The 23663-nt window shown below is 43.2% G+C and overlaps 2 protein-coding genes across 4 annotated transcripts in view; both read left to right on the top strand.

Annotated features, from left to right (window-relative positions):
• Positions 1-81: 81 nt before the first annotated feature.
• On the top strand, positions 82-3344 carry naif1 (nuclear apoptosis inducing factor 1). Of its 2 annotated transcripts, none has more exons than XM_084036004.1 (3): positions 82-949; positions 1593-1643; positions 1901-3344. In XM_084036004.1, the coding sequence occupies exons 1-3, from the start codon at positions 505-507 to the stop codon at positions 2464-2466; spliced, it is 1062 nt and encodes a 353-aa protein (XP_083892130.1). In that variant the 5' UTR covers positions 82-504; the 3' UTR covers positions 2467-3344. The 2 variants fall into 2 exon arrangements, with proteins under 2 accessions (XP_083892130.1, XP_083892129.1); XM_084036003.1 differs by having other exon boundaries at positions 87-949; positions 1898-3341.
• A 1805-nt stretch (positions 3345-5149) lies between these two features.
• eeig1b (estrogen-induced osteoclastogenesis regulator 1b) overlaps positions 5150-23663 on the top strand; it is a 29673-nt gene continuing 11159 nt past the window's right edge. The window contains exons 1-3 of one of the 2 annotated variants that reach the window (XM_084035997.1): positions 5150-5807; positions 19523-19643; positions 20425-20454. In XM_084035997.1, coding sequence (XP_083892123.1) covers positions 5662-5807; positions 19523-19643; positions 20425-20454 — 297 coding nt within the window. In that variant the 5' untranslated portion in view covers positions 5150-5661. The remainder of the gene's footprint in view (positions 5808-19522; positions 19644-20424; positions 20455-23663) is intronic. The other variant, XM_084035998.1, reaches the window with a different exon arrangement.

The following is a 23663-nucleotide window of genomic DNA, read 5'->3' as shown; positions in this document are numbered from 1 at the left end:
TCTGTTAACCTTTATTGATGTATCAGAGAAGAATGGATCAGTTTTTAATTGTTTAATTAAAAACATGTAGAAACGCTGGAGTATGGAGAATTAATGGCACATACAGAAAGTGTCTTATATGTGTATTTTGTATTATACCCACCTCTAATACTTTCTCTCTGGTGACTTAACGCTCGTTTCCTAGGTTACTACTGTATGCTGGCATGTCGAGAGAGCGGTCAGAGCTGTTTTCTTTCCCTTTTTGAATGATCCGTTTGATTTGGCTGCTGAAGTTTTGGCGTTTGGCTGAGCCAATAGTCACAGAAAATACAGCGTGACGACCAGACGGCCAACCAATGGGACGCCAGTGGGCGGGACTACACGCCCAGCTGGCGTAAGCGCCGTTAGTAGGAAGAAGAAGCCGATTCTGGAAGCCATTACGTTGCGCACTTCACTTGAGTAAATCCTACTATTTTTGCGTACAATACGCACAATTACCGCCACAAAAGAGACGTTTCCGTAATTATGGCATCGGCCGCGAAAAAGAGAAAAATGAATTTCTCGGAGAGAGAGGTGGAGATAATAGTGGAGGAAATAGAGAAACAAAAGCACACACTGGTGAACCACTTCAACGCGGGAGTCACGCACATGGCCAAGAATAACGCGTGGCTGGACATCCTGAAAAAGGTCAACGCGGTCACCACGTGTCCGCGCGAGCTGCCCGAGGTCAAGAAGAAGTGGTCGGACATGAAGACGGAGGTCCGCCGGAAGGTGGCCCAGGCGCGGGCTGCTATCGAGGGAACCTCCGCCGACTGCACTCCAGTTCCCGTGATCCTCAGCGCGATGCAGCAGCGGATCTGTAACCTGCTGGGAGAGGCGACCATCATCAGCCTTCCTGCAGGGGACTCGGATGCTGAGATCAGTCTGCCGGTGACAGTGACCACCGCGACCACCGTCACCCTGGCCGAGAGTAAGTCCGCCAGAGTCCCAGCTGTTTGTCACGTGACCCCCGCACGGGGCAGCGCTGGTCTGCAGGAGGACTCGGGAGTTTTACTGACTTGTCTAAATAGTTGCAGACTTCACTCACGCTGCTTCTGCGAGTCGCTTGTGATGGTGTTGATGATTATGCGGATGACGTAGACTCAGATGACGTAGGCTTCCTCTATGGTCCCGTCTAGTTATGACGTTGACCGTCCTGTTCTCCTCGCGTTCATTTGACCCCATGACGTTATATGTTTGGCTTGATATTCAGTGACTTAACCTAATTGAATGGGGGGAATATAAACGTACAATTAACATGATGTGTTTTCAATGTCCTGTACACACAAAAAAATGTGTTCCACAAATGTAAAGTTCTCATGGTCCAGCCTGGTAGATTTAGTGCTGCTTATGGTACAGATTGTTTCATGATTTGCCTATTTTCAACGTCACATCATACGTATTCTGGATGTACAGGCTTAAATTGCTGGTTTCAAACCGACCCACAAGAGAACAGATGGTACAACATTAAACTAATTAAAGAAGTCATCGAAAACTCCAGGAAATTAAAATATGAAATGTTTCTGCAGGCTCGGATTTCCTTTCTTCATCTTTGATTGTTTGTGTTGTTTCAGCGCTTCCAGCTGGTTCAGGGTCAGTCTGCGATGAAGCCAAGCCACTCAATGGTAAGTCTTCCCTTCAAACATGCACTGGTTTCCTGACATGATCAGTTGCTGTGTGAGAAAGGAAGGTCTCATATATATGTGTATATACTGTGTATGTTTATAATTTATATATAATATTGATTAGAGATGTTTAAAGAGGAGGCAGATGGATCTGCTGCTCTGAGTGACATGAGGATTAGAGTTTCATTTTTGGGGGTTGGATTGTAACTTGCAGACTTTTGAGACAAAGTGACTCATAAGTGCTCCGTCTCCAGCAGAAACAACATACCACACCCTGGAGGATGGAGGCGTGGTGGAGTACTGCACCACCACGGTGAGCGACTCCACCCCCAGCGTGGTGGCGGCGGCCGTCGAGGCTCCGGTTGAGATGCTGGCCTCGTCCTCGGCGTCCCCGCCTCCGCCGCCGCCTCAGGCCAAACCTCAGGAGCTGAAGAGCCGCATCGCCCTCAACTCCGCCCGCCTCTTGCAGGAGCAGAGAGTCACCAACGTCCACATCCGCCAGATCGCCCAGCACCTGGAGGGCCAGAACGAGCTGCTGCACATGATGCGGCGCTCCCAGGAGGCTCAGGCGTTCGCCCAGGAGAGACAGGCCCAGGCGCTGGAGGGGACCCAGGCCGCCCTGCTGGCCCTGGTGCAGATGCTCAGGCCGGCTCTCAAAGACCTGCGCAAGTTCCTACAGAGTGGGAACGAGGTGGTGAACGCCAGCAGCTCAGCAGGACCAGGACCAGGACCAGCTGACGGGACGGGGACAGAGGAGCAGAGCAGGTCCAGAACTCCTCCTCCTCCCCCTCTTCCTCCTCCTCCACAGCAGGCCGAGTCATAGACTGTGTGTGTGTGTGTGTGTGTGTGTGTGTGTGTGTGTGTGTGTGTGTACATAGAGGAGTCCATTCCGTTCAGAGAACAATGTAAAGCTTGTCCAATGTTGCCATGTACAACATTTTACTCTATGTTTTATGATTTGGTTCAGTTCACAGAAGCAGTGAAAAGCTCATTGTGAAAATGAATTTGACTTTTTACTGTCTGTCATTAATTAGCAGTGAGAGTTTATATTATTTAATACGTAGGATTTCATACTGATATTCTGTTTTTAAGTCATCACTACTGTTGGTTAAACGTTCAGTTCTTCGGTTTGACCTGGATGAATAATGAGTCTTGTTTTTAAGAGTTGGCTGGGTCTTCAGTTCATGTACACAATATCTGCATCAATGAATAAACTTTGAAGAAAACTCCCAGCCTGTTTTTACTGCTATGAATCAAGCAGCAGAGGTCAGAGGTCAGCACACTGTTGTTGAACACACTCCTGTTGTTGACTGTGTAGTAAACCAGCTCTCTACAGTGTTGTTGGTAGGTTCAGGTCCTAATCTTCACATTTCAGTGCAAAGTATTTGACTTCTACATAGTGTTATAAATATACATAGTCACTGCCCTCTACTGGTGGAAACCTGCTATTGACATTGAATTTAGCCATTGGCTGATCTGAAGTCCAGACAGGAGCAGGATTTGAGGTTATCGAGATAGGTCGCCATGGTAACTGATGCTGCTTACCTGCTCCAGAGAAGGTTACCTTCAAGATGTTCAACTCATACAGAAGCATCTACTGTCCACTCAGATCACATGACATCATAATACATTCATCAGAAGTCCTAATCAGACTAAATGCAGCAGTTAGAAGGACAAGGGTAATAAATCACTGACTGTCAATGTGTAAATGTATAGACTCATGATATCACTGAGTATCCAGAGCTGAATTAGATACATGTGTGTATTATAATAAACCATGTGTTGCTTATATCCAGTATTGTCATACTTTCATGGCAGTATGACAATATTTAATATTCTTTCTGCCCCAGGATGTAAATAAGGTTATATTCTCTGTTCACATATTCATATCAGACATTGTCTTATGATGGTCTGTTTCAGAGCGTCTGAGTGGCGTCTCACAGCCCTGCAGACTGTCTGTCTCCCTGTCTGTCTCCCTGACTGTCGTGTGGTGAATATCAGACATGAAGGAAACCTTACCACTCTGAATGATGTGTTCATAGTCATAATATCTTTGATTTGCTCCACGTCTGTTACACACCGCAAGGTTGCGTCTGAAAGAATGCGTCTACATTTGTCTTACAATATGTTCCTAAAAGTAATCAATAAAGTATCTTCTATTCCAGAAGTATGAATCTAAGCACCACATTAACGTAATAAAGTATTCTAGTCAGATCTATGGTGATCCAGACATCATAAGTCTATTAATTTACACATTCACACAGTCAGTGGTTTATAACAGCTGTTCTTCCTGTATCTGTCAGTTTATACGGTTTCTTTTATTCTGAATATGTGTTTAACTTCTTCATATTTGTCTAATACAATATGTGTCTCTACATGTTAGCCCTGTGATAGACTGGCGTCCTGTCCAGGTGTACCCTGCCTTCGCCCAATGACAGCTGGGATCGGCTCCAGCCCCCCACGACCCTGAATACAGGATAAGCGGTAGACAATGGATGGATGGATGGATGGATACATATAAATATGCCACTCTGCTGACAGTAGACTTGTCCATGTTTGTGATTGGTCAGACGCTGTAAGCCCCGCCTTAAAAACAAGAGAGTTGACCAAAGTGGTGTACAAGTCAAACAACAGATCACACAAAAGCACACAATAACACATACACAGTATGTCACATAAAAACACAAGTCTCTCAAGCTATGTCAAAGCCAAGAAAATTAATGTGTCTTGAGGCGTGATTTAAACCCTTGCAGAGTGGGGGCCTGCCTAGCATGCAGAGGCAGCTCCTTCCAGAGCCTCGGGGCCGCCACTGCCCAGGCCCGGTCCCCCGAAGCTTCAGCCTGGACTTAGGAACAGCCAGGAGGACCTGAGGGACCTTGAAGGAACATAAGGCTCCAGCAGGTAGAACGGTGCCACGCATTCAGGCACTTAAAAGCAAACAGCAGAATCTTAAAATCAATCCTAAAACGAAGGAAGCGAGTACAGGGGAAACGTGCTCTCGCTTATGTGTACCCCTGTTCTGGACTAACTGCAAGCGAGAGAGGGAGGCCTGACTGTCGCCAACATACAAGGCATTACAATAATCAAGACGAGAAGTCATAAAAGCATGTATAACATTTTCAAAAACACTAAAAGATAAAAAAAGGTTTGACCTCGGACTGCCTCCTAAGCTGGAAAAAGCTCTTTCCCACTAACATTTATCTGTTTGTCCATTTTGAGGTTACAGTTGATTTTCATTGGTGACAGTTGGGACACTCATGGACACTGCTGGTCCGATTAGTTTGGGATTAGTTCAACCTGGGTATGTTGAACTTAGTCCGGGACTCTGGACTCACGTGACGTATGTGGAGTTTTACTAAATCAGACACTGGCCCCTCCTCCCGCGTCATAAACACGTACGATTCCAGCACATGTCCACACGTCACACAGGCTGTCTGGTGTGTTCAGGTGAGTTCAGGTGAGTCTCCCCCTTCCGCACTTTGCGGATGGTCCCTGACTGTAACGTGAGGCATTCACGGACCCGCTCCGACTCTCCGCTGTTAACTCTCCGCTGGGGAAGATGCACTGAAACCGGGAAGCTGGCAACAACCGGAGTCCAGTTGTGTGCAGCGGTGCGGTCGGAGCCAGTATGAGGAGCGTCAGGGACCCGGAGCGGTGAGACCCGGTCTGCGTGGACGAGGCTGCAGCGGAGCAGACGGCTCCGTGATTGCGTGGCAGCTCAGTGCTGCTGGTCTGCTTCTGTTCGAGTCCGGCTCCGACAGAATGGTGATGAGACTCTGAGGAAACCCGAAGTGATAGTCCAGACTGCAAGAGTCGGGCAGAGACCGGGAGACCGGATCAGCTGGCATCGCTGCAAAACACGCAGTTACAGAAGAACGCGAGTTTAATTGTTTTACTGTAACTTGCGCGTTTTTCGGTTTCATTCACGGTCGAAGAGTTCTTCAGAGATGACCGAGGCGCCCCAGACCCGATAGTCCCCGTTTCACTGGGGCTCATCGGACCAGGACCACTGGGAACTATGTCTTTTCTCGTCAAAAAGAAGAAGTTCAAGTTTCAAGTGCACTTTACATTGGAGGAGCTGACAGCAGTGCCCTTCGTCAACGGGCTGCTGTTCTGTAAGATCCGGCTCATTGATGGGGGGGACTTTGCTGTTTTGTCATCCAGGTATGTAGACCACTTCCTTGTTATCCAGGTATGTAGACCACTTCCTTGTTATCCAGGTATGTAGACCACTTCCTTGTTATCCAGGTATGTAGACCACTTCCTTGTTATAACCCACGTCCACCTCTATTACACCCAGACCCGTATGGTTGAACTGCTTCCAGTCAAACGCCTGCTGACTTTCCCTCCACAGGTGTTACATGGGGTTCCCTCCACTAGTTCCCCGTGCTTGTGTCCTCCACACTAAAGGTTCCACCACAGAGGTGGAGTCCACCTCTGTGGTGGAACCTTTAGTTCACCAGCGTAGCTTTGATTTCACCCTCATGTCTCCTGCAACTTTCCTTCCTGCTGTTTCTCAGCTCCACCCTGACCTTCACACCGCCTCGGGTTTGAGCCTCTCTGTGCAAGTATGCTGAGGTTAAGTGGTTTTCTCAAGGGCTCCAGGGCAAAGTGGTTGAGGGAGCGAAAATCATTCATTAACTAACCAGATAAAAGGATGCTGAAATAACTCCGTAATGATGGTGATCAGTAAAAAGTGTGAAGTCATGCTTTGTTAGGTCTGTCTGAAGACCACAAGATAACTACTTTTAAAATGCTTGTTTTCTGAATGGAGTCTGGTTGATGGGTGCTAGGCTATGCTAACGTTGTAGCTTTTCCATCAACACTAAGGAATAAGGTCATCTAGACATAAATACAGCAGAGACCTTGTTGTTTGGACTAGGGGTCGAAATCTAAATCTCAGTCTAAATTAAGAATAACACTTAACTCTTAACATAAATAATTCCTTAAAGTATCTGTTTAATTCACAGGACCTCTCAACATGACCTGTAAGAAGCACATTTTAAAATGAAATCATTTTATCAACAATTTAGCTTTAAATATGACCGCTACTGAAAAACGCTGAACATCGGTGCCGATAATCAGTCGACCAGTTTGGACCACAGACAGTCTCTGGTTTCTAGAAAGTCTGGTCTGGTCTGTGGACTAATATGAGCTACTATCATAGAGCCAGGCAGGCCCGGCCCTAACCGATCTGGAGCCCTAGGCAAGATTTTAGGTGGCGCCCCCATTGCATCGGCAGTGTAGTGTATATACTCACAAGAAACCGAATAGCTTTGTCTTTGACCTTTTTTTTTACTTAAAGAAAGGAAATTCACAATCAGAATAGTTAACAAGATAAAGATATTATGAATAAATAAATGAATACAAAAAATAAAATGAATATATGAAATACAATCATTTTTACATACATTCATAGTCTTAAGTATAAGATCTAACCAAACACAAAATAAAACGTGTCAACAAGTTGCATAAAATAAATTAAAAATACAATATAAATAAGGCACTGCACAAAACAAGATATTAAAGGTGGGGGCAACAGGAAGACCGCTTGATGCTGCTGCATCATGGCTGGGTTGTGCTGCTGAGGTGGAGGCAGCAGTGGTAGATGTGGTAGATGGCCCAGGGGTGGGATTTAGAAACTTCAACAGTGCATCTGAAGAGAGGAGTATGTGACACCATTGAGTATTACAGTCTAATAATAAAAACATATGATTCCAGGAATAAAATGAAATGATATAATATAAATGAAAAACCAAAGAGGTATGATGTTAACTGATATGCAAATTAGATTAGATTCAATTTATTGTCATCATTACAGTGAAATGCTGAATAGCAGAATGCAAAGTAGCAGTAATATATATGAGAATGTTATGTTATGATTATCTTTGACCGAATCACAGCAGTGCTCATATTCAAAATAGCATTCTCTCTCATGTGATATTGCTTAATTAACATTAATGATGTGCACTTTAACAACTAGACTTACAACTATAATATATAAAGGGGTGGAAAAGTGACTATTACCAGCAGGGCAAACGTGAGCTAACCAGAAGGCAATAAAAATGTAAACAAATGTAAACACCTGCTTAAAAGATCTAATACAAATGTCCCTGAGGAATGTAAAGTGGGAGTACTGTAATTACCTAACCTTACATTATTACTTTCCATAACAACTTAGCCCCCTCCACAATATTAACTGACGTTAAAACAGTCAACTAACGTTAGCTATTTATTGATTAGCAATTAGCGAATCATGTAACGTTATGTAATGTTGTAACAAATATTATTTCTATTAAATAGGCTTTGCATTTAAATTAACGTGGGATTATTTCTTGTACCAACTTTTTTTTAATTTTGTTTATTTTTTTACAATTTGTGGCACTGGCGTGGCGCCCCCCGATGGACGGCGCCCTTAGCATTTGCCTATACGGCCTATGCCACGGGCCGGGTGTAGATGAAAACACGAACAACTCCCAGACAATGCCATGGTAGCGACCTGTCAATCAGCAGGTTAGCCCGCCCCTAAAGCATCCCCTGCTTTCTGGTCTGTGGGACTCTAAATCGACCATAATGTACTAAATGAACATCATGCTGGATTGAAGAAGACTTCAAACTAGAGATTGAGACCATAAACTCATGTTTACAATGTTTACTGAGATAATACATCAAGAGAGAAGTAGGACCATTTTCTCATAGACTTCTATACAATCAGACAGGAGTCGTCCCCTGGTGGCCAGCAGAGAGAATGCAGCTAATCAATCAATCAATCAATCAATCAATCAATCAATCAATCAATCAATCAATCAATCAATCAATCAATCAATCAATCAATCAATCAACTTTATTTCCAGACTCATGGTCCAATAAATACACATGCCTATACAAACATCTACACATACACAAACAACAACAGCACACTTAAAAAAGACACTGATACCAGTGTTTCCACATGGATGATTGGTATCGCACAGTATTAAGACTAGGGTTTAACAGCAGTGTAATAATTAGGTTGCATGAGCCATTCAATCTGCAAATGAATTTATACATTAGATTTCTCAACAGTGCATGGAATGTGTTGACTCCTACCCTACAAAATAGCTCACTTGCACTGCTCCACCTGGGTTTCTTAAGCAGAATACGCAACCCATCATTATAGGCAACTTTGAGTTTCTGGATGCTAGCCTTTTTACTATTATATTACTTTTTGCTATTATATTTAACATCAAATTTGACACCGTAACAGTACATATATTCAGCAACTCTTGAAACCCAGTACTGCTTGGAGAAAAGATTGCCAAATCATCAGCATACATAAGGTGGTTTACCAGGATGTTGCCAACCATGCATCCTGTTTTACTGGCTCCTAGTTGGTCAGATAGATCATTCATATAGATATTAAAAAGGGCAGGTGAAAGTAACCCCCCCTGTCGAACCCCATTACCAACGCCAAATGGTGTAGAGACTGCCTTCCCCCACTTGACCTGCATGCTCTGGTTAGCATACCAATATGCCAGGATCATGGTTATGCTATTGGGCACACTTCTTTGGCTGAGCTTTGAAAACAATTTAAAATGATTGACTCTGTCAAAAGCCTTTGAAGCATCAATAAAACCTATTAAAACTGAAGAATTCTGTCTTCTGTACAATTCAACCACTTCCTTCAGGGCATAAATACATAGGTCAGTACCATGCTTAGCCTTAAAGCCGAACTGGTTGTCTGTAGTATCAATATAAAAACTTAGTCTGTCCAATAAAATTCTTTCCAGCACCTTGGATAACACACTGGCTAAGGCAATTGGTCTATAGTTATCCAAGCTCCCCACCTTGCCTGCTTTGTCCTTGATGACAGGCACCAAGGTAACAGACAACATGGAGTGTGGCAATAGACCATGAGTCATAAAGCCTGTGAAGCAGATTGCAAGAAGAGCTGCAGCCCTCGGACTTGCAAATTTAAGGTGCTTTGCAGTGATCTGATCTAAGCCACTTGCTTTGTTATCAGCTAGCTTTGTAATTGCTTGTTGCACCTCCTACAGGTGATTTCCGCTGTGTCACTATTGGCAACGTTGCCCACTTTGTATAGATCACTTTTAACACAATTAAATAGCTCAGAGTAATGTTGCTTCCACAGCTCCGCTATCTTGCCGGCTCCAGAAACTCCCTCAACTGTACATGGTAACGATGTACTGACCCTGTTCAGAGCTCTCACCTCCTTCCAGAAGCCAGTAACATCGTTACCAAGAAGCTTCTCAGCCATAGAGTCCGCTCTCATTTCTTGCTCATTTTTGCTGATATATCGAACTGCATATTTATACCTCGCGTTGGTAAGCTTTTTGTGGTCCAAGACAGGTCCCTCTCTGGGCCTACCTGCCACGATCCAGACCGTATATGCATTCTTAGCTTCAGCATGATAAGCACTCACATACTTGTTCCACCCTGGCTTGGTGCTCTGTCTTTTATTAGATTGAGTAAAGAATGGTCTACTGGCCTCATACACAGCTTCTGAAATAGAATTATACATAGTACAGAGGTCCTTACAATGGGAACTATCCTTACAATTCACGTCAGAACACAATATTGCATCTCTGGGTAAATATACATCCTGTAAAAGACCATCAGTTCTACCAAAGTATAACGTTACATCTTCTTTTGTGAGCTTAGACCAATCCAGCTTAGCCTTAACATCACTATTGACTTCTTGTGACATTTCTGGGAGACTGTCACAGTCAAGTACCATAACAAAAGGGATATGAGGGGTATTCCACCAAACTCGCTAATTAAAGCGGCGCTTACCTGGTTAAGCCTGGTTAGAACTAACGCCAACTTCCACTTGCGGCTAAACCCGTTCCATTAACGCATTTCAGCCGCGCCTTGTTGAGGCTTATTCAAGCCAGGTTAAAGTTGCCTTGTGTTACGCCGTTCATGGGATATGAAGCCAGACCAGAACCGTGAATGTCGAATCATCGAGAAAATGGCAGAAAAGACCAGCGCAAAAAATATTGATGGAACTGTATGAGGAGTACAATCCCATCATAACCAATAAAGGGAATACACTAGTGATAAATAAAAATCGCGAGGCTGCTTGGGCAAGAATTGCCGAACGATTAAATACGGAAGTACCGTTAAGAGTAACATGTTCTAATATAACTCTGACTACAATTTGTCGAACGTGACGATAGCGTAGAGGTAACGTGCCGGCTTTGCATTCCGCCGGCCACGGTTCAATTCCCGACTATGGAAGTTTGAGAAACTTCTTTCTTTGTCCGGAACTCTCTCTCTCTCTCTTTTTTTTTTGATAGGCCTAGTAAATGCATCTACATTGACCAACTCATTTATCTCAACAATTCAATTAACACATTCAATGAACCTATTAATGAACTCACCTGAAAGGAATTTATGTGACTGAAAATTGCATGCAGCAATGCCTTTGTCATTGGGATATACATGCTATTAATAATAACATCTTTATGCCTATCATGTTTTTGCAAGTTATATTTGGGTTCTGGGGAAATTGTATGACATATTAATCATAGTTAAGGTAAAATGTTGGTCTAATTCTCTGATCTAAAGACAATTATACAGGCAAAAAAACAAAACAAAAAATACACATGAGATGTCTTCGCCGGGATGTGAACCTGCGATGCCCACATCCGGGGGCAGGAGCATCACCACTCACCCAACTGGGGTCCAGTTGGTCTTAAACAAAATAAATTATTTATTCATATTTTTTTAATTGCAAGCGTGTATTCTTAGACGCTTGATGAAAATATAGTCTGTTTGTACTTGATATATGTAATTTTGGTCATTTTTGGTCTTTCACGTGACGAAATCACGAGGACTAGGCTTGGCGGAACCTTCTGCTGGTACAGTTGTTTCCGACAGATGGACTTCTCTGAAACCCCCGCTAAAGTAAGCCTGATGGTAAGCCTGATGGTTAGCCCCAGGGCAGGCTAGTTTGGTCGGATAAATTCCCATGGTTACTTAGCGGAGAGTGCCTCAAGTCACGTTGATGGAACGCAACTCTTGCTAAAGGTAGCGAGGCTTATCGAAATTAGCCCGGCTTTGCACTTAGCGAGTTTGATGGAATACCCCTATGGTCAGACATGGCCACCTCATAAACAATCTCCATTGATCTTAAGCTAGTATGAGCATCAGCAGTGCTAATGCAGTGGTCAAGCCATGATGTAGAATGCCAGGCCTCACTAAGCTAAGTCAAAGCAAGAGAAAAAAGTCAGTCGACTATGGACAAAGAGCTTTACTGTCCACTAAAACTACAAAAACATAGAGACTATATCTTTGTGAGAAAGTTCCAATAAAAGTGGTTCTCTGTGAGGTCTGTCGACTATCTCACGTAACCAGATTAAACATATTACTGTTGTATTAAAATTAATTCATTGGCGCTGACTTCAGTCAGACTCACCCGAGTGACTCCATATGAGGAAGCTGTGTCAGGACAGGTCTGCAGGTGCAATGAATAAGAGACAAGCCTTTCAGGACCAAACCACAGCATGTTTCAACCCATTTAGAACATACCATGTTTATGACATGTATTTTTTTCCCTCGGCTTTGCATTCTTTTCTGTGGTTGTTAGGAAACCAGCTAGCAGAGAGATGGATGGATATCAAAATGACCACTCAATAGTAACTTTGATGACAGTTAAACAGCAGCTCAACATTACGGAAAATATGAATGACTTTCTATAACTGAGGTGAGAAGAAGGTCAGCATGGGTCTGGTGTGTGTGGAGCCCAGGAGCTGCTACATGGACCTGCATTCCTAGCGTGCTCTTCTAGTCTGTTTCAGCCAATCAAAGAGATTTACACCACATGTCAATGTTCACACATTCTGATCTAGTCTTCACACATTCACATACCGATGGCTCAGCGTTCGGGGCAATTTGGGGTTCAGTATCTTGCCCAAGGACACTTCAACATGTGGAGCTGGGGATCGAACCGCTGGTCTTCCGATTGGAGCTTAGCATAATGACTGCAAGAAGGAGGTTAACCTGGCTCAGTCCAAAGATAAAAAATAGCAAAACCTCTAAAGCTCACAAATTGAAATTGAAAATGAAGAAATTTCATTTCATATGAAACAGAAATGTGAAAATGACGTGTTTGTGCTTTACAGGGAGGTATATGGTTGTTTGTTACAGGTCATTTATCTGCTCAGTATTTCAGTGCAGAAATACCAGTGTCACCCACATTAGTTTATTTCTGAAAAAATGTGCTTGAACATTTTTCTTGGTGAACATCAGTCAGCTACAGTGACTGTGTGCAGCTTCCTGGAATGTTTTCATCACAGTGAGGTTGCCAGGTCTGGGATCATTGTAAGTGTACAGAGACCAAAACAAGAAACTGACTGTGACTGTATCTGGCAACCCCCATTGAAGCTTAGTGAACTCCATCTCTGGTCTCACACAACGTACGTCACGTTGCTCGCACTGCTAGCTTGCTTAGCTTCTTTCGGTCACTAATGTAACGTTATCTTAGCTGATGTGTTTTATCCAGTGACACTTTATATCAGCAGGAAGAGAAAGAAGGAGAGAGACCTGTTGTTATAGTAACGTTACATCCTGGTACCCAACACACAGAGAGACCTGTTGTTAGTGTGAGTAACGTTACATCCTGGTACCCAACACACAGAGAGACCTGTTGTTATAGTAACGTTACATCCTAGTACCCAACACACAGAGAGACCTGTTGTTATAGTAACGTTACATCCTGGTACCCAACACACAGAGAGACCTGTTGTTATAGTAACGTTACATCCTGGTACCCAACACACAGAGAGACCTGTTGTTATAGTAACGTTACATCCTGGTACCCAACACACAGAGAGACCTGTTGTTATAGTAACGTTACATCCTGGTACCCAACACACAGAGAGACCTGTTGTTATAGTAACGTTACATCCTGGTACCCAACACACAGAGAGACCTGTTGTTATAGTAACGTTACATCCTGGTACCCAACACACAGAGAGACCTGTTGTTATAGTAACGCTACATCCTGGTACCCAACACACAGAGAGACCTGTTGTTACAGTAACGTTACATCCTGGTACCCAACACACAGAGAGACCTGTTGTTATAGTAACATTACATCCTGGTACCCAACACACAGAGAGACCTGTTGTTATAGTAGTGTTACATCCCGGTACCCAACACACAGGGAGACCTGTTGTTAGTGTGAGTAATGTTACATCCAACACACACACAGAGAGAGAGAGAGAGAGAGAGAGAGAGAGAGAGAGAGAGAGAGAGAGAGAGAGAGAGAGAGAGAGAGAGAGAGAGAGAGAGAGAGAGAGAGAGAGAGAGAGAGAGAGATCTCTTTAATTGACAAACATCATAAATTATTGTGAAATAAGGTATCATGGGGAACACAGGTAGTGGCAGGGCATAGTCTCTCTAAAGAGTGGTTTTCCAGATGTGGTCTAGAAGCGCTGGTCGTGGTTTGGGTCTTGGTACAAGCTCAGCAGTACTTCACTGCAACAAGAATGCTCCTTACTGTTCTGTTCGTGTGGATTAAAGGATCCTTCACAGTTTACTTCTCAAAAGCCTGCCAGGTTCTTCTTTCTGTCTTTTCTATGAGCAAAGTGACTGCTTTGACCTACATGTAGATTGCCTGCGTGAAAGAGAATTGACATTCCTTATCTATATTTGCCTGGTGATTCGTATCTTACACCTGACTGCATATTTTCTGTTGGGCTCCAAGCCACCATTGTCAGTAACAGGCAACACAACTGGGATAGGTGCACATTGAATTGTGCTGCTGTAAGGAAGTTTCTATCAAACAGGGTTCATGGGACTACTGATGACTTAGGTAAGAAACAGGGTGTGGGTTTGATGATCGAGCCACTTTGAAAAGGCTTTGTGAAACATGCTTACTTTCCTTACACCAATACCACTCTCATGTGTGTTCAGCAAGCATTACAGCAAGCAGACTAAAAGCAGGGGAAACTGGCGAGCCTGGTACTGTCCGATGATAAACAACTCTAACTAACTACCTCGCTACCTCGCTACCTCGCTACCTCGCTACCGAGCTACCTAGCTCACTAGCCAGTCTCCAGAGCTGCGTCCTCTCTCTTCCTGGTGAGCTGTGTCATCACTTTCCAGTCCCACTGACGCGTGTTGACATGACAACTAAAAACCATATCCATTTTCTTTTATCACGTGACCAGGGGCCTGTACTACGAAGCGAGTTCAACATACCCAGGGTATCTTTCAGAGATCCAGTTTAAGTAACCCTAACAAAGGCAATCAGAGATAAGCGGTCACACAAAGCTGGTTATCAACTCGTTAACTCAACCCAGGGTTTACCTGTCCAGCTATGAGCGCGTGCACATGAAAGAGGCGGCGTTTGCAGCATTTGACCAATCACAAACATGGATCAGTCTACGGCAGCGGAGCGGCGTATTTCACGTACGAGGAGCGAACCATAATCTTACAGAAATACGAAGAAGTTAAACATATAATACAGGCAAAAGGCAACCGTTTCATCTGCCAAATGCAGGAAGGACAGCTGGCAAAAACTCACCGACTGTGTGAATGCGGAAGTCGTATTAATACTATTAGTAGTAGTATAATATGACTGCCCCATCATAAGGGCACTACTAGATCTGACTGATTAACTGATAACCTTAACTTCGCTGATAGCTCAGTGGTAGAGTTACCGCCCTATCAACTAAGGCTCCCTGCAGTGGCCCCGGTTCGAATCTGCCCTGCGGCCCTCTTTTAAATCATGTTGTTACTTTCTCTCGTCCCTTTAACTCTTATGATGTCCTTCCGCAATAAAAGGCCAAACATATAACTTTAAATAATGAATTTGTTGCTTGGATGTATTCTTATAACATGGTTTATGACAATATCAGCCTCATTCTTTCAGCTGCAATCCCGGCGGTGTAAACGGACTTGGGAGAAAATCAAATAAATATAAAAACATAATTCAAAGTGGTAAGTAGGCTGTACGCTGACAAAGAAAAGTCTGTATCTCTCATAAAAAACATCGTCAGGGACAGAAAAAGGGTTTTGCCGGTCTCTGTACACTCTATAGTTCTCCTACGAGACCCTCTCACGATCCACCGAGCTTCTTTTTTTTTCTTATCCGCGCACCAAGACAGCTGATTGGTCAGTCGGCGGTGTGTTTCTCCACGTTGATCTCTTATCAGGAACATAACCTGCTCCGGAGCAGGTTAGCTCCACAGCGCAAGTTACCATGGCGATCTACCCCGGTAAGAAGTGAACCAGCGTCTTAGGACGGAAAACCCAGAGTTAACGCTTAAGTTACCTCGCTAAGCACAAATCCTGCTTCGTAGTACAGGCCCCTGGTAACTAACTAACTAGCTAGCTAGCTAACAAACTAACTAACTAACTAACTAACTAACTAACTAACTAACTAACTAACTAACTAACTAACTAACCAAGAGTCCATTTTATTAATTGTTTTGGTTGTTTTATATTAATGTTGTTGTTTATTGAAGGATATTTTAGTACGTTGTGATATTCCAATGTTTGAATGTCCTGTTCCGTTTGACCTGAGCTGATGTTGTTGCCGCAGCATGGTGTGATTACCCAGAGGGCATTGCGGTACTGTACTGCATCCTGTACTGTAGTTTACTGCGGTGGGCTTCTCCGTGTGGTTGGCTTAGAAGCTGTTTGTAGTTGCAGTATCACTGTAGGATAGAGAAGTGTAACTGTAAATACAACCTTTCACTTCACACTGGCAGGTGGATTTATACTTTTCATATCATAGAAATGACAATTATTTGTTTGAATCCAGGCAGAAAAAGTGACTCTCTCTTCTTTACTTTTCTCAAAAAGTTTCCTTGGACTTTGAACAGCAGTTGTAAAAATGTGAGCATATAAAATCCCCAAACAAAGAGTTCAAATACGTCTTCATATTAACATTTTGCATTCAGTAAAGTAAAGTAAAGTAGTTTGATTTGCTTGTGAGTTAAATTGTGTAGTTTTTAACTGCAGCCTCCTACATCCTCACACAAGTACACTTCACAACATTCACACAGTTCCAGATTTTTAGATGTGGGAGCAGCCGATGCATCACCACACACACACACACACACACTCACACTCACACACACACGCACACACACACACACACACATACACAGAGCCTGCTTGTGTGTGGGTGTGTGTGTGTGTTATATCAGGCTCATTTGCAACTCTGTCTCATTCCTCAGATTCTTCCAGCAGAAGAAAGGGGGACAGTAACCAATAGGAGGACAGAGTTTGTCAAGTGGGAGTTTTTATCACAAACACATTTGTTGCAGCTTTGTCTTATATATGAACTCAAGTGTGTGTCTGCTGCAGCGTGTAGAGACAAGTGGTTCTGGATCCGGGGGTGTCACTTGTTGCTAACACCAGGCAACATAAACTAATTAAAATGATTGATTGTGTCGCTCGCTGCTTTATAACTTATAAAATCTCATTTTCACGTTCCTCCATCAGCTGACCCCCTTGCAAGTGGCTGCTATAAGCAGGTGCGCCGTCAGAGATTTTGGGCCCTATGAAAGAATATAATTTTGGCCCACCCCTCCAACCCAAACCACCCAACTGGGGGCCCCCTGTCAGTGCTGGGCCCTTGGAATGGCATTTGGTTTCCTGGTGAATTTGGTAGAAAGTAGCAATTGTGGTGATTTCAGCCATGATGGATGCAACCTGGTTGTTGTCTACATGGTGGGAGGTCTCTATTTTTAATATCAGGGTATCTCCATACTTTACTAGCATCTGTATTCTGTGCAATAATAAAAACGTGTTCATGTTAGTTGGTTTCAGTTGGTTAGGTTATGTTTTGCCTTAACCAATCAGTAGCAAGTCATGTATGCAACCTGCTGACGCCATATACTTCCTATAATCCTATAATATCTGAAAGCCCCAAAATCCCATGTCAGTCGGCTCTACTTCGGAGGCAGGGCATTAAATTAGTAAAATAAAATGTCCATAAAAACGTTGCCCCTATATCTATAGATAGATATGCACTCTGCCAGTCGCCACAATCTAAATATGACTTCAGTCGACCAACCGTGATTGTTTCCATCGCTGACCAGCTTCGTCAGACAGTGTCTAGGGAATTGAAGAGGCCTGTATTGGTCCCTAAGTCAGACTGACCTAGTCGTGTAAAGCTTCATTCTTGTACAATGGTGTGTTTGTGAAGGCAGGTTGGGCTGTAAGAAAAGAAGTGGCAGAACCTGTCTGGCTGTTTTCAGCCTCTCCCAGGCAGCCGGCAGCCTCCAGGCTTGTTGTTCAGAGCCAACGTCAGGTCACCTTCAGAGAGAGGCGTTTCTCTCATACACGTTATGTTAAAATGAGGGTCTGGAGATACTTCAGCTCTTATGATGGATTGTGTAAAAACAAATATGAGAGAGGCAACACCACCTGCTCAGCAGACACAGTCAGTTGGTGCTAGCCATAGATTTAGAATGGGAGTAGAACGGCTAGCCAGCTAGCATGCTACCTCCACAGCTTTAATGTGTGAACAGTAGTGAGTCATGTTCCAGCATCAGTGTAGTTTCCTCCGGTGTGAACAGAGTGAGGATGTTAATTGTTCCTCATGTAGTCTGTCTGTCTGTCTGTCTGTCTGTCTGTCTGTCTGTCTGTCTGTCTGTCTGTCTGTCAGTCCGTCCTGCTATGTTGATTCAAATGGGAATTGTATTTCTATGGTGGAGACCAAACTTGATCTAAAAAGAGAGTAAATATGGGAGTTTATCAGTAGGACATAAACAGCACTCCAAATACTAATGGTGCTACACAAAGTGAATTCAGCTTTGATTCACTGGGACACTGCAGAACCTGAATGAAGCTCTCAAAATATTGTTTTTGTTTTGTGTTTTGAAAATCATGAATGCTTTGCAGTCTTAGTAATTTCCAGAATGATTCCTTTGGCAGTTAATTGTGCAGACATGTACCTTGAGATAATGATGAGAGTAGGAATTAGAGTTGTGTCTTTACAGCAGGAACATGGTTGTTAATGTCCATAAGGAAATACATAATGCCCATCATAATAAACATCGTCAGAAGGGTGAAGCATGCTGGGGTGTATTCCAGAAAGCGCATTTAGTTTGTTCACCCTGAGAAGAGTGATACTCTGAGTTTTCCATTACAGAAAGACAGTGAACTTAACCTTTAGGTCAGTTACCATGGTAACTGACTAGTTTCTCCCAATTTGTCTCCTTTTTCCTGAATCTGAACCAGCTCTGGAGAAATGTGCCGTCCAAAAGTGTAGCAGCCGAAATCTGAGAGTATGTTGATAATAATCGGAAGTTGAAATAGCCACTGATATTTACTCTGTTTAATATGTGAAATATGATTAAAACTGTATGCCTGAGGAGACCTGTTTGCACAATATTCTTAAACTTAATTTTCAGTTGTAGCCACGTTCTTGTTGTGCCCGTGGGATTGCACCTGAATCAAAGAGATATTATTACTATAATGGCAATTATTTCCTTTTTTAGTGCAATGATGTTCTGTTTTGTTGCCATTAACACACAGATATGATGAAGTGATCTTACGCAGATGAAAACAGATGTTCCAGACATTATTGCAGTTTGTCTTGTTTGTTTATTGGAGTTTGTAGTAAGACATGAACGTACCAGGTTTTCCAATGCAGTATGGTGTTGCTCTGTTCCCGTCTGGTGAGAACTGTGCTCCCTCTACCTGTGCCCAACCCCTTCCTGTCGCCTGTGCCCCTGTATATCCTGTGCCTCTAATGCTAATGAAAGTGTCCAAAAAGTAATACGATTGATATCTAAACAAAATAATATAACATGCCAACAATAAATGTATGAAACATTTGTCTCCCAGATGGTTGAACCTGATCAGTGTGTGTGTGTGTGTGTGTGTGTGTGTGTGTGTGTGTGTGTGTGTAGGGAGGAGGTGCAGCAGAACTGTGTTCGATGGAGGAAGAAGTTCTCCTTTGTGTGTAAAATGAACGCTAATCCGATCAATGGAGTATTGGACCGCTGCATCTGCCGGGTTTCTGTACGTAAGGTAAACTTCAACCCCCAGCAGCCACCTCTCCTTACTTCCGTTGCTTGTTATTTAAAGGCATTTCCATTTCATCCCACGTTTTGGGTTCTAAAGAGGACATAAATGCAGAAAGGAGGCAGGCAGATTAAATGACAAGCGAGCATAAATAACCAAAATTAAAAACACAAACTAGTAACAACAAGAACACTGGACTAAGGCAGATCACCTGACACAGAGAATGACACAGACTAAATACACCAGAACCGTATGAGAGAAGAAGACACAGTCGGGCAGACATGAGGGCAGACTTGAAGCTGATTGGTGGAAACAAAGGGAACAGACACCACAACAACACAGGTAAAACTGAGACAGAGACAGGAAGTGGTCCTAAATAGTTGCTTCCCAATTCAGTGCTCATGTTTGCGGTCTACGTTGCCCTTTAAAGATCATGAAGGCTGGACTGAGTGGTCTCTGAAACGGGATTGGTCCGGTCTACAGAGGATTTCCTCTATGCATCACCAATCCCACTAACGTTGCCTATCAACCAGCTTACAAGAAAGAGTATAGAGAGGTAACTAACATTATCTGATTAAAGTGGAGCAAGAGATCATATTACATTATTTATATTTGACATTCTGATGGAGGAGATGCTTCATGATTAAATCATTGTGCATATATTGGTGGTTGGTATAATAATTATAATAAAATATAATAAATCATATTATGATGATGATTTATGGATCTGAGTGTGAAGATGCTGTGAAAAGGCTGACGTTGACCATTTTTCTCTCTGTCTCTCCAGGAGCTCAAAGGAGGAAAGGCCTTCTCAAAGGTAAGCTTTTTTTCTCATGATTGGATGAGAAAAAATGAAAGTACATAAGATAACATTGGTTTTGTTGTCTAAAGCTGTGCACACACCGGAAGAACTGCCCGACTCGCGTCGGTAAATTCGGCGTCGGCTACTTAATATGGCCGACTCGAACAACGACATGGGCGGTTCACACCTACGGAATTACAGCCGACGCCATACGTTCCGCGCTTGCGCGAGATGTAATGTCTCCAAAACAACAGGCGGCGCTAATCTGTATTGTGGGCCAAAAAACACGAAAACCGGAAGTAGGCGGTCCTCTCTAGACCGCCTTCTTCGATTCCACTGGTTATCTGGTATGTTTACCATCGTCACTTCCGGGCTTCACTGATTCGCTAGTCAAGCTGCTAGCCTCCACCAATCAGAATGGTAAAAGAATGACCGACTCGAATGGCGGATTACACATTTGAATCGGCTGAAATGAACGCCGACGTGGGCCGATTCGAGCGACCACACCAAGTAGACTCATGTCACGGGCGCCGACTCTCTCAAAGACGCCGATTTTCGGTCCGGTGTGTGAGCCCCTTTAAGCTCAAATCCACGCTTTATTTTTCATATGCACGTTACTTGACACCCAGTCACAATTCAATGAAATGTTGTGGACAAGTCAACTCACCGTCAAACAATAGTGTGCAATATAAGAAAAAGTATAACAATGTAGAAAGAATAATCATCTCATTTAGAAACAGTACAGTGTCTTGCGCAGTTTTATGTTGAGTTAGGGAGCCTGACAGCCTGGTGGTAAAAGCTGTCTTTCAGTCTTTTTGTGTGTGCAATCAGGCTAAAGCTAACGTTGGTTTTGTTGTCTCAACCTAACAATGGTTTTGTTGTCTAAAGCTAACATTGGTTTTGTTGTCTAAAGTTAACGTTGGTTTTGTTGTTGAAACCTAACGTTGGTTTTGTTGTCTAAAGTTAACGTTGGTTTTGTTGTTGAAACCTAAAGTTGGTTTTGTTGTCTAAACCTAACGATGGTTTGTCGTCAAAAGCTAACGTTTTTTTGTTGTCTAAAGCTAACTTTTTTTTTTGTTGTCTAAAGCTAACAATGGTTTTGTCGTCTAAAGCTAACATTGGTTTTGCCGTCTAAAGCTAATGATGGTTTTGTTGTCTAAAGCCAACGTTGGTTTTGTTGTCTCAAGCTAACTATGGTTTTGTTGTCCCAAGCTAACTATGGTTTTGTTGTCCCAAGCTAACGATGGTTTTGTTGTCTCAAGCTAACAATGGTTTTATCGTCCAAAGCTAATGATGGTTTTGTTACCTAAACCTAACATTGGTTTTGTTGTCTCAAGCTAATGATGGTTTTGTTGTCCCAAGCTAACGATGATTTTGTCGTCTAAAGCTAACGTTGGTTTTGTTATCTCAAGCTAATGATGGTTTTGTTGTCTCAAGCTAACGATGGTTTTGTCGCCTAAAGCTAAAGTTGGTTTTGCTGTCTAAAGTTAATGATAGTTTTGTCGTCTAAAGCCAACGTTGGTTTTGTTGTCTCAAGCTAACGATGGTTTTGTTGTACCAAGCTAACGATGGTTTTGTTGTCTCAAGCTAACGATGGTTTTATCATCTAAAGCTAATGATGGTTTTGTTACCTAAACCTAACGTTGGTTTTGTTGTCTCAAGCTAACAATGGTTTTGTTGTCCCAAGCTAACGATGGTTTTGTTGTCTAAAGCTAACGTTGGTTTTGTTGCCAGATGACAGAAAAAAAAATGTCTTGTGGGCATGAACAATAATTGAACTACACTGGTTTGAAAGTGCTGCTGAGGGACATGAAAAAACAGAAAATGTGTATCCATGTACACGATTCAATAGAGACACAGAGACAGGAAGTGGTCCTAAATAGTTGCTTCCCAATTCAGCGCTCATGTTTGCGGTCTACGTTGCCCTTTAAAGATCATAAAGGCTGGACTGAGTGGTCTATGAAACGGGATTGGTCCGGTCTACAGAGGATTTCCTCTATGCATCACCAATCCCGCTAACATTCCCTAGCAACCAGCTGTGGTTTTCAAGAAAGAGTATAGAGAGGTAACTAACATTATCTGATTAAAGTGGAGCCAGAGATCATATTACATTATTTATATTTGACATTCTAATGGATCCATGTACACTATTCAATAATTACAATTTCATGAGTATTTCAAGAACTGCTGTGAGAATGTGTTGAATATCATAACTCATGTGTTACCCAGCTCAGGGCTGTTTGTTCGTGTTTTTGACCTGTGAACTCATCGAGTTGTCACTGATGGTAAAAGCTGTTAAATACCAACCCTGTCAACATCACAGGGCTTTGTTACTGGGGCATGTGACACTTAATGACAGGTCATGACTGCAGTGCAGTGTGTTTGTGTGTGTGTGTGTATTCTCTGGGTGAGCTGCATAATAAACTTTAGACTATTGTCATGATTATAGGGATCATTTGATCTTTGCAGGTTAAGTACTAGGTCACACCTTGCTGAGTAATGTGTGCACAATGTGTTTTCACAGGACTTTGATGCTGTCAAGCTACATTCTCTTGCGTTGAACCACAATGAAAAGGACAACCAGTCAAAGTTACATTTAGACATGCTCAGTGACTCTCTCTCTTTCTTTTTTTCCAGTATATTTGTATTATCATTCTGTTTGTATTAACCAGACCTCACATATAATAGGCCGACTCACAGCACAATGCACGGAACTTAAGATCAAGCCATGAGATCAAAGCGACCAAAATAAAAAGTATAATTTCACCACAAGGTGGCCGCCGAGTGCGGACCTAAACACACGTCATTGAACTTTTAACCAATGAGAACCATTCCGCTGTAGCGGAGGTGTGGGCAAGCCGGTTGCAGCCGCCGTATGGTGCGTGTCCACAGGCTGCGGTGTTTCCCCGCGTCCCATTCATTGTCTATGTGAAAAGCTGTGCAATGCATTCTGGTAGCGTCACGGCGAATGTCGAGAGACGGCGCGCGAGTTGGCCGCTCCTCATTTGCCTAAAGTTGAAGTCGAATCTACTTTATGCTAATCAGGGGCGCTGGGCTCGACTCGCCGCCTCGCGAACGCTCGCAAAAATGTGTTGTTTAAAGGAGAGCGCCTGTCAATCATCCTCTAGTGGGAGCCCACCAAGCGTGCAATACTGGGAAGCGCTCGCTCGCGTTTAAAATCGCCCCTGTGGACACGTACCTGTAGACCGCGCTGCCAAGCGCCG

This window comes from Eutrigla gurnardus, assembly GCF_963514095.1.
Source record: "Eutrigla gurnardus genome assembly, chromosome: 19".
Lineage (NCBI taxonomy): Eukaryota > Metazoa > Chordata > Actinopteri > Perciformes > Triglidae > Eutrigla > Eutrigla gurnardus.
This window is presented reverse-complemented; position numbering and strand designations above follow the sequence as displayed.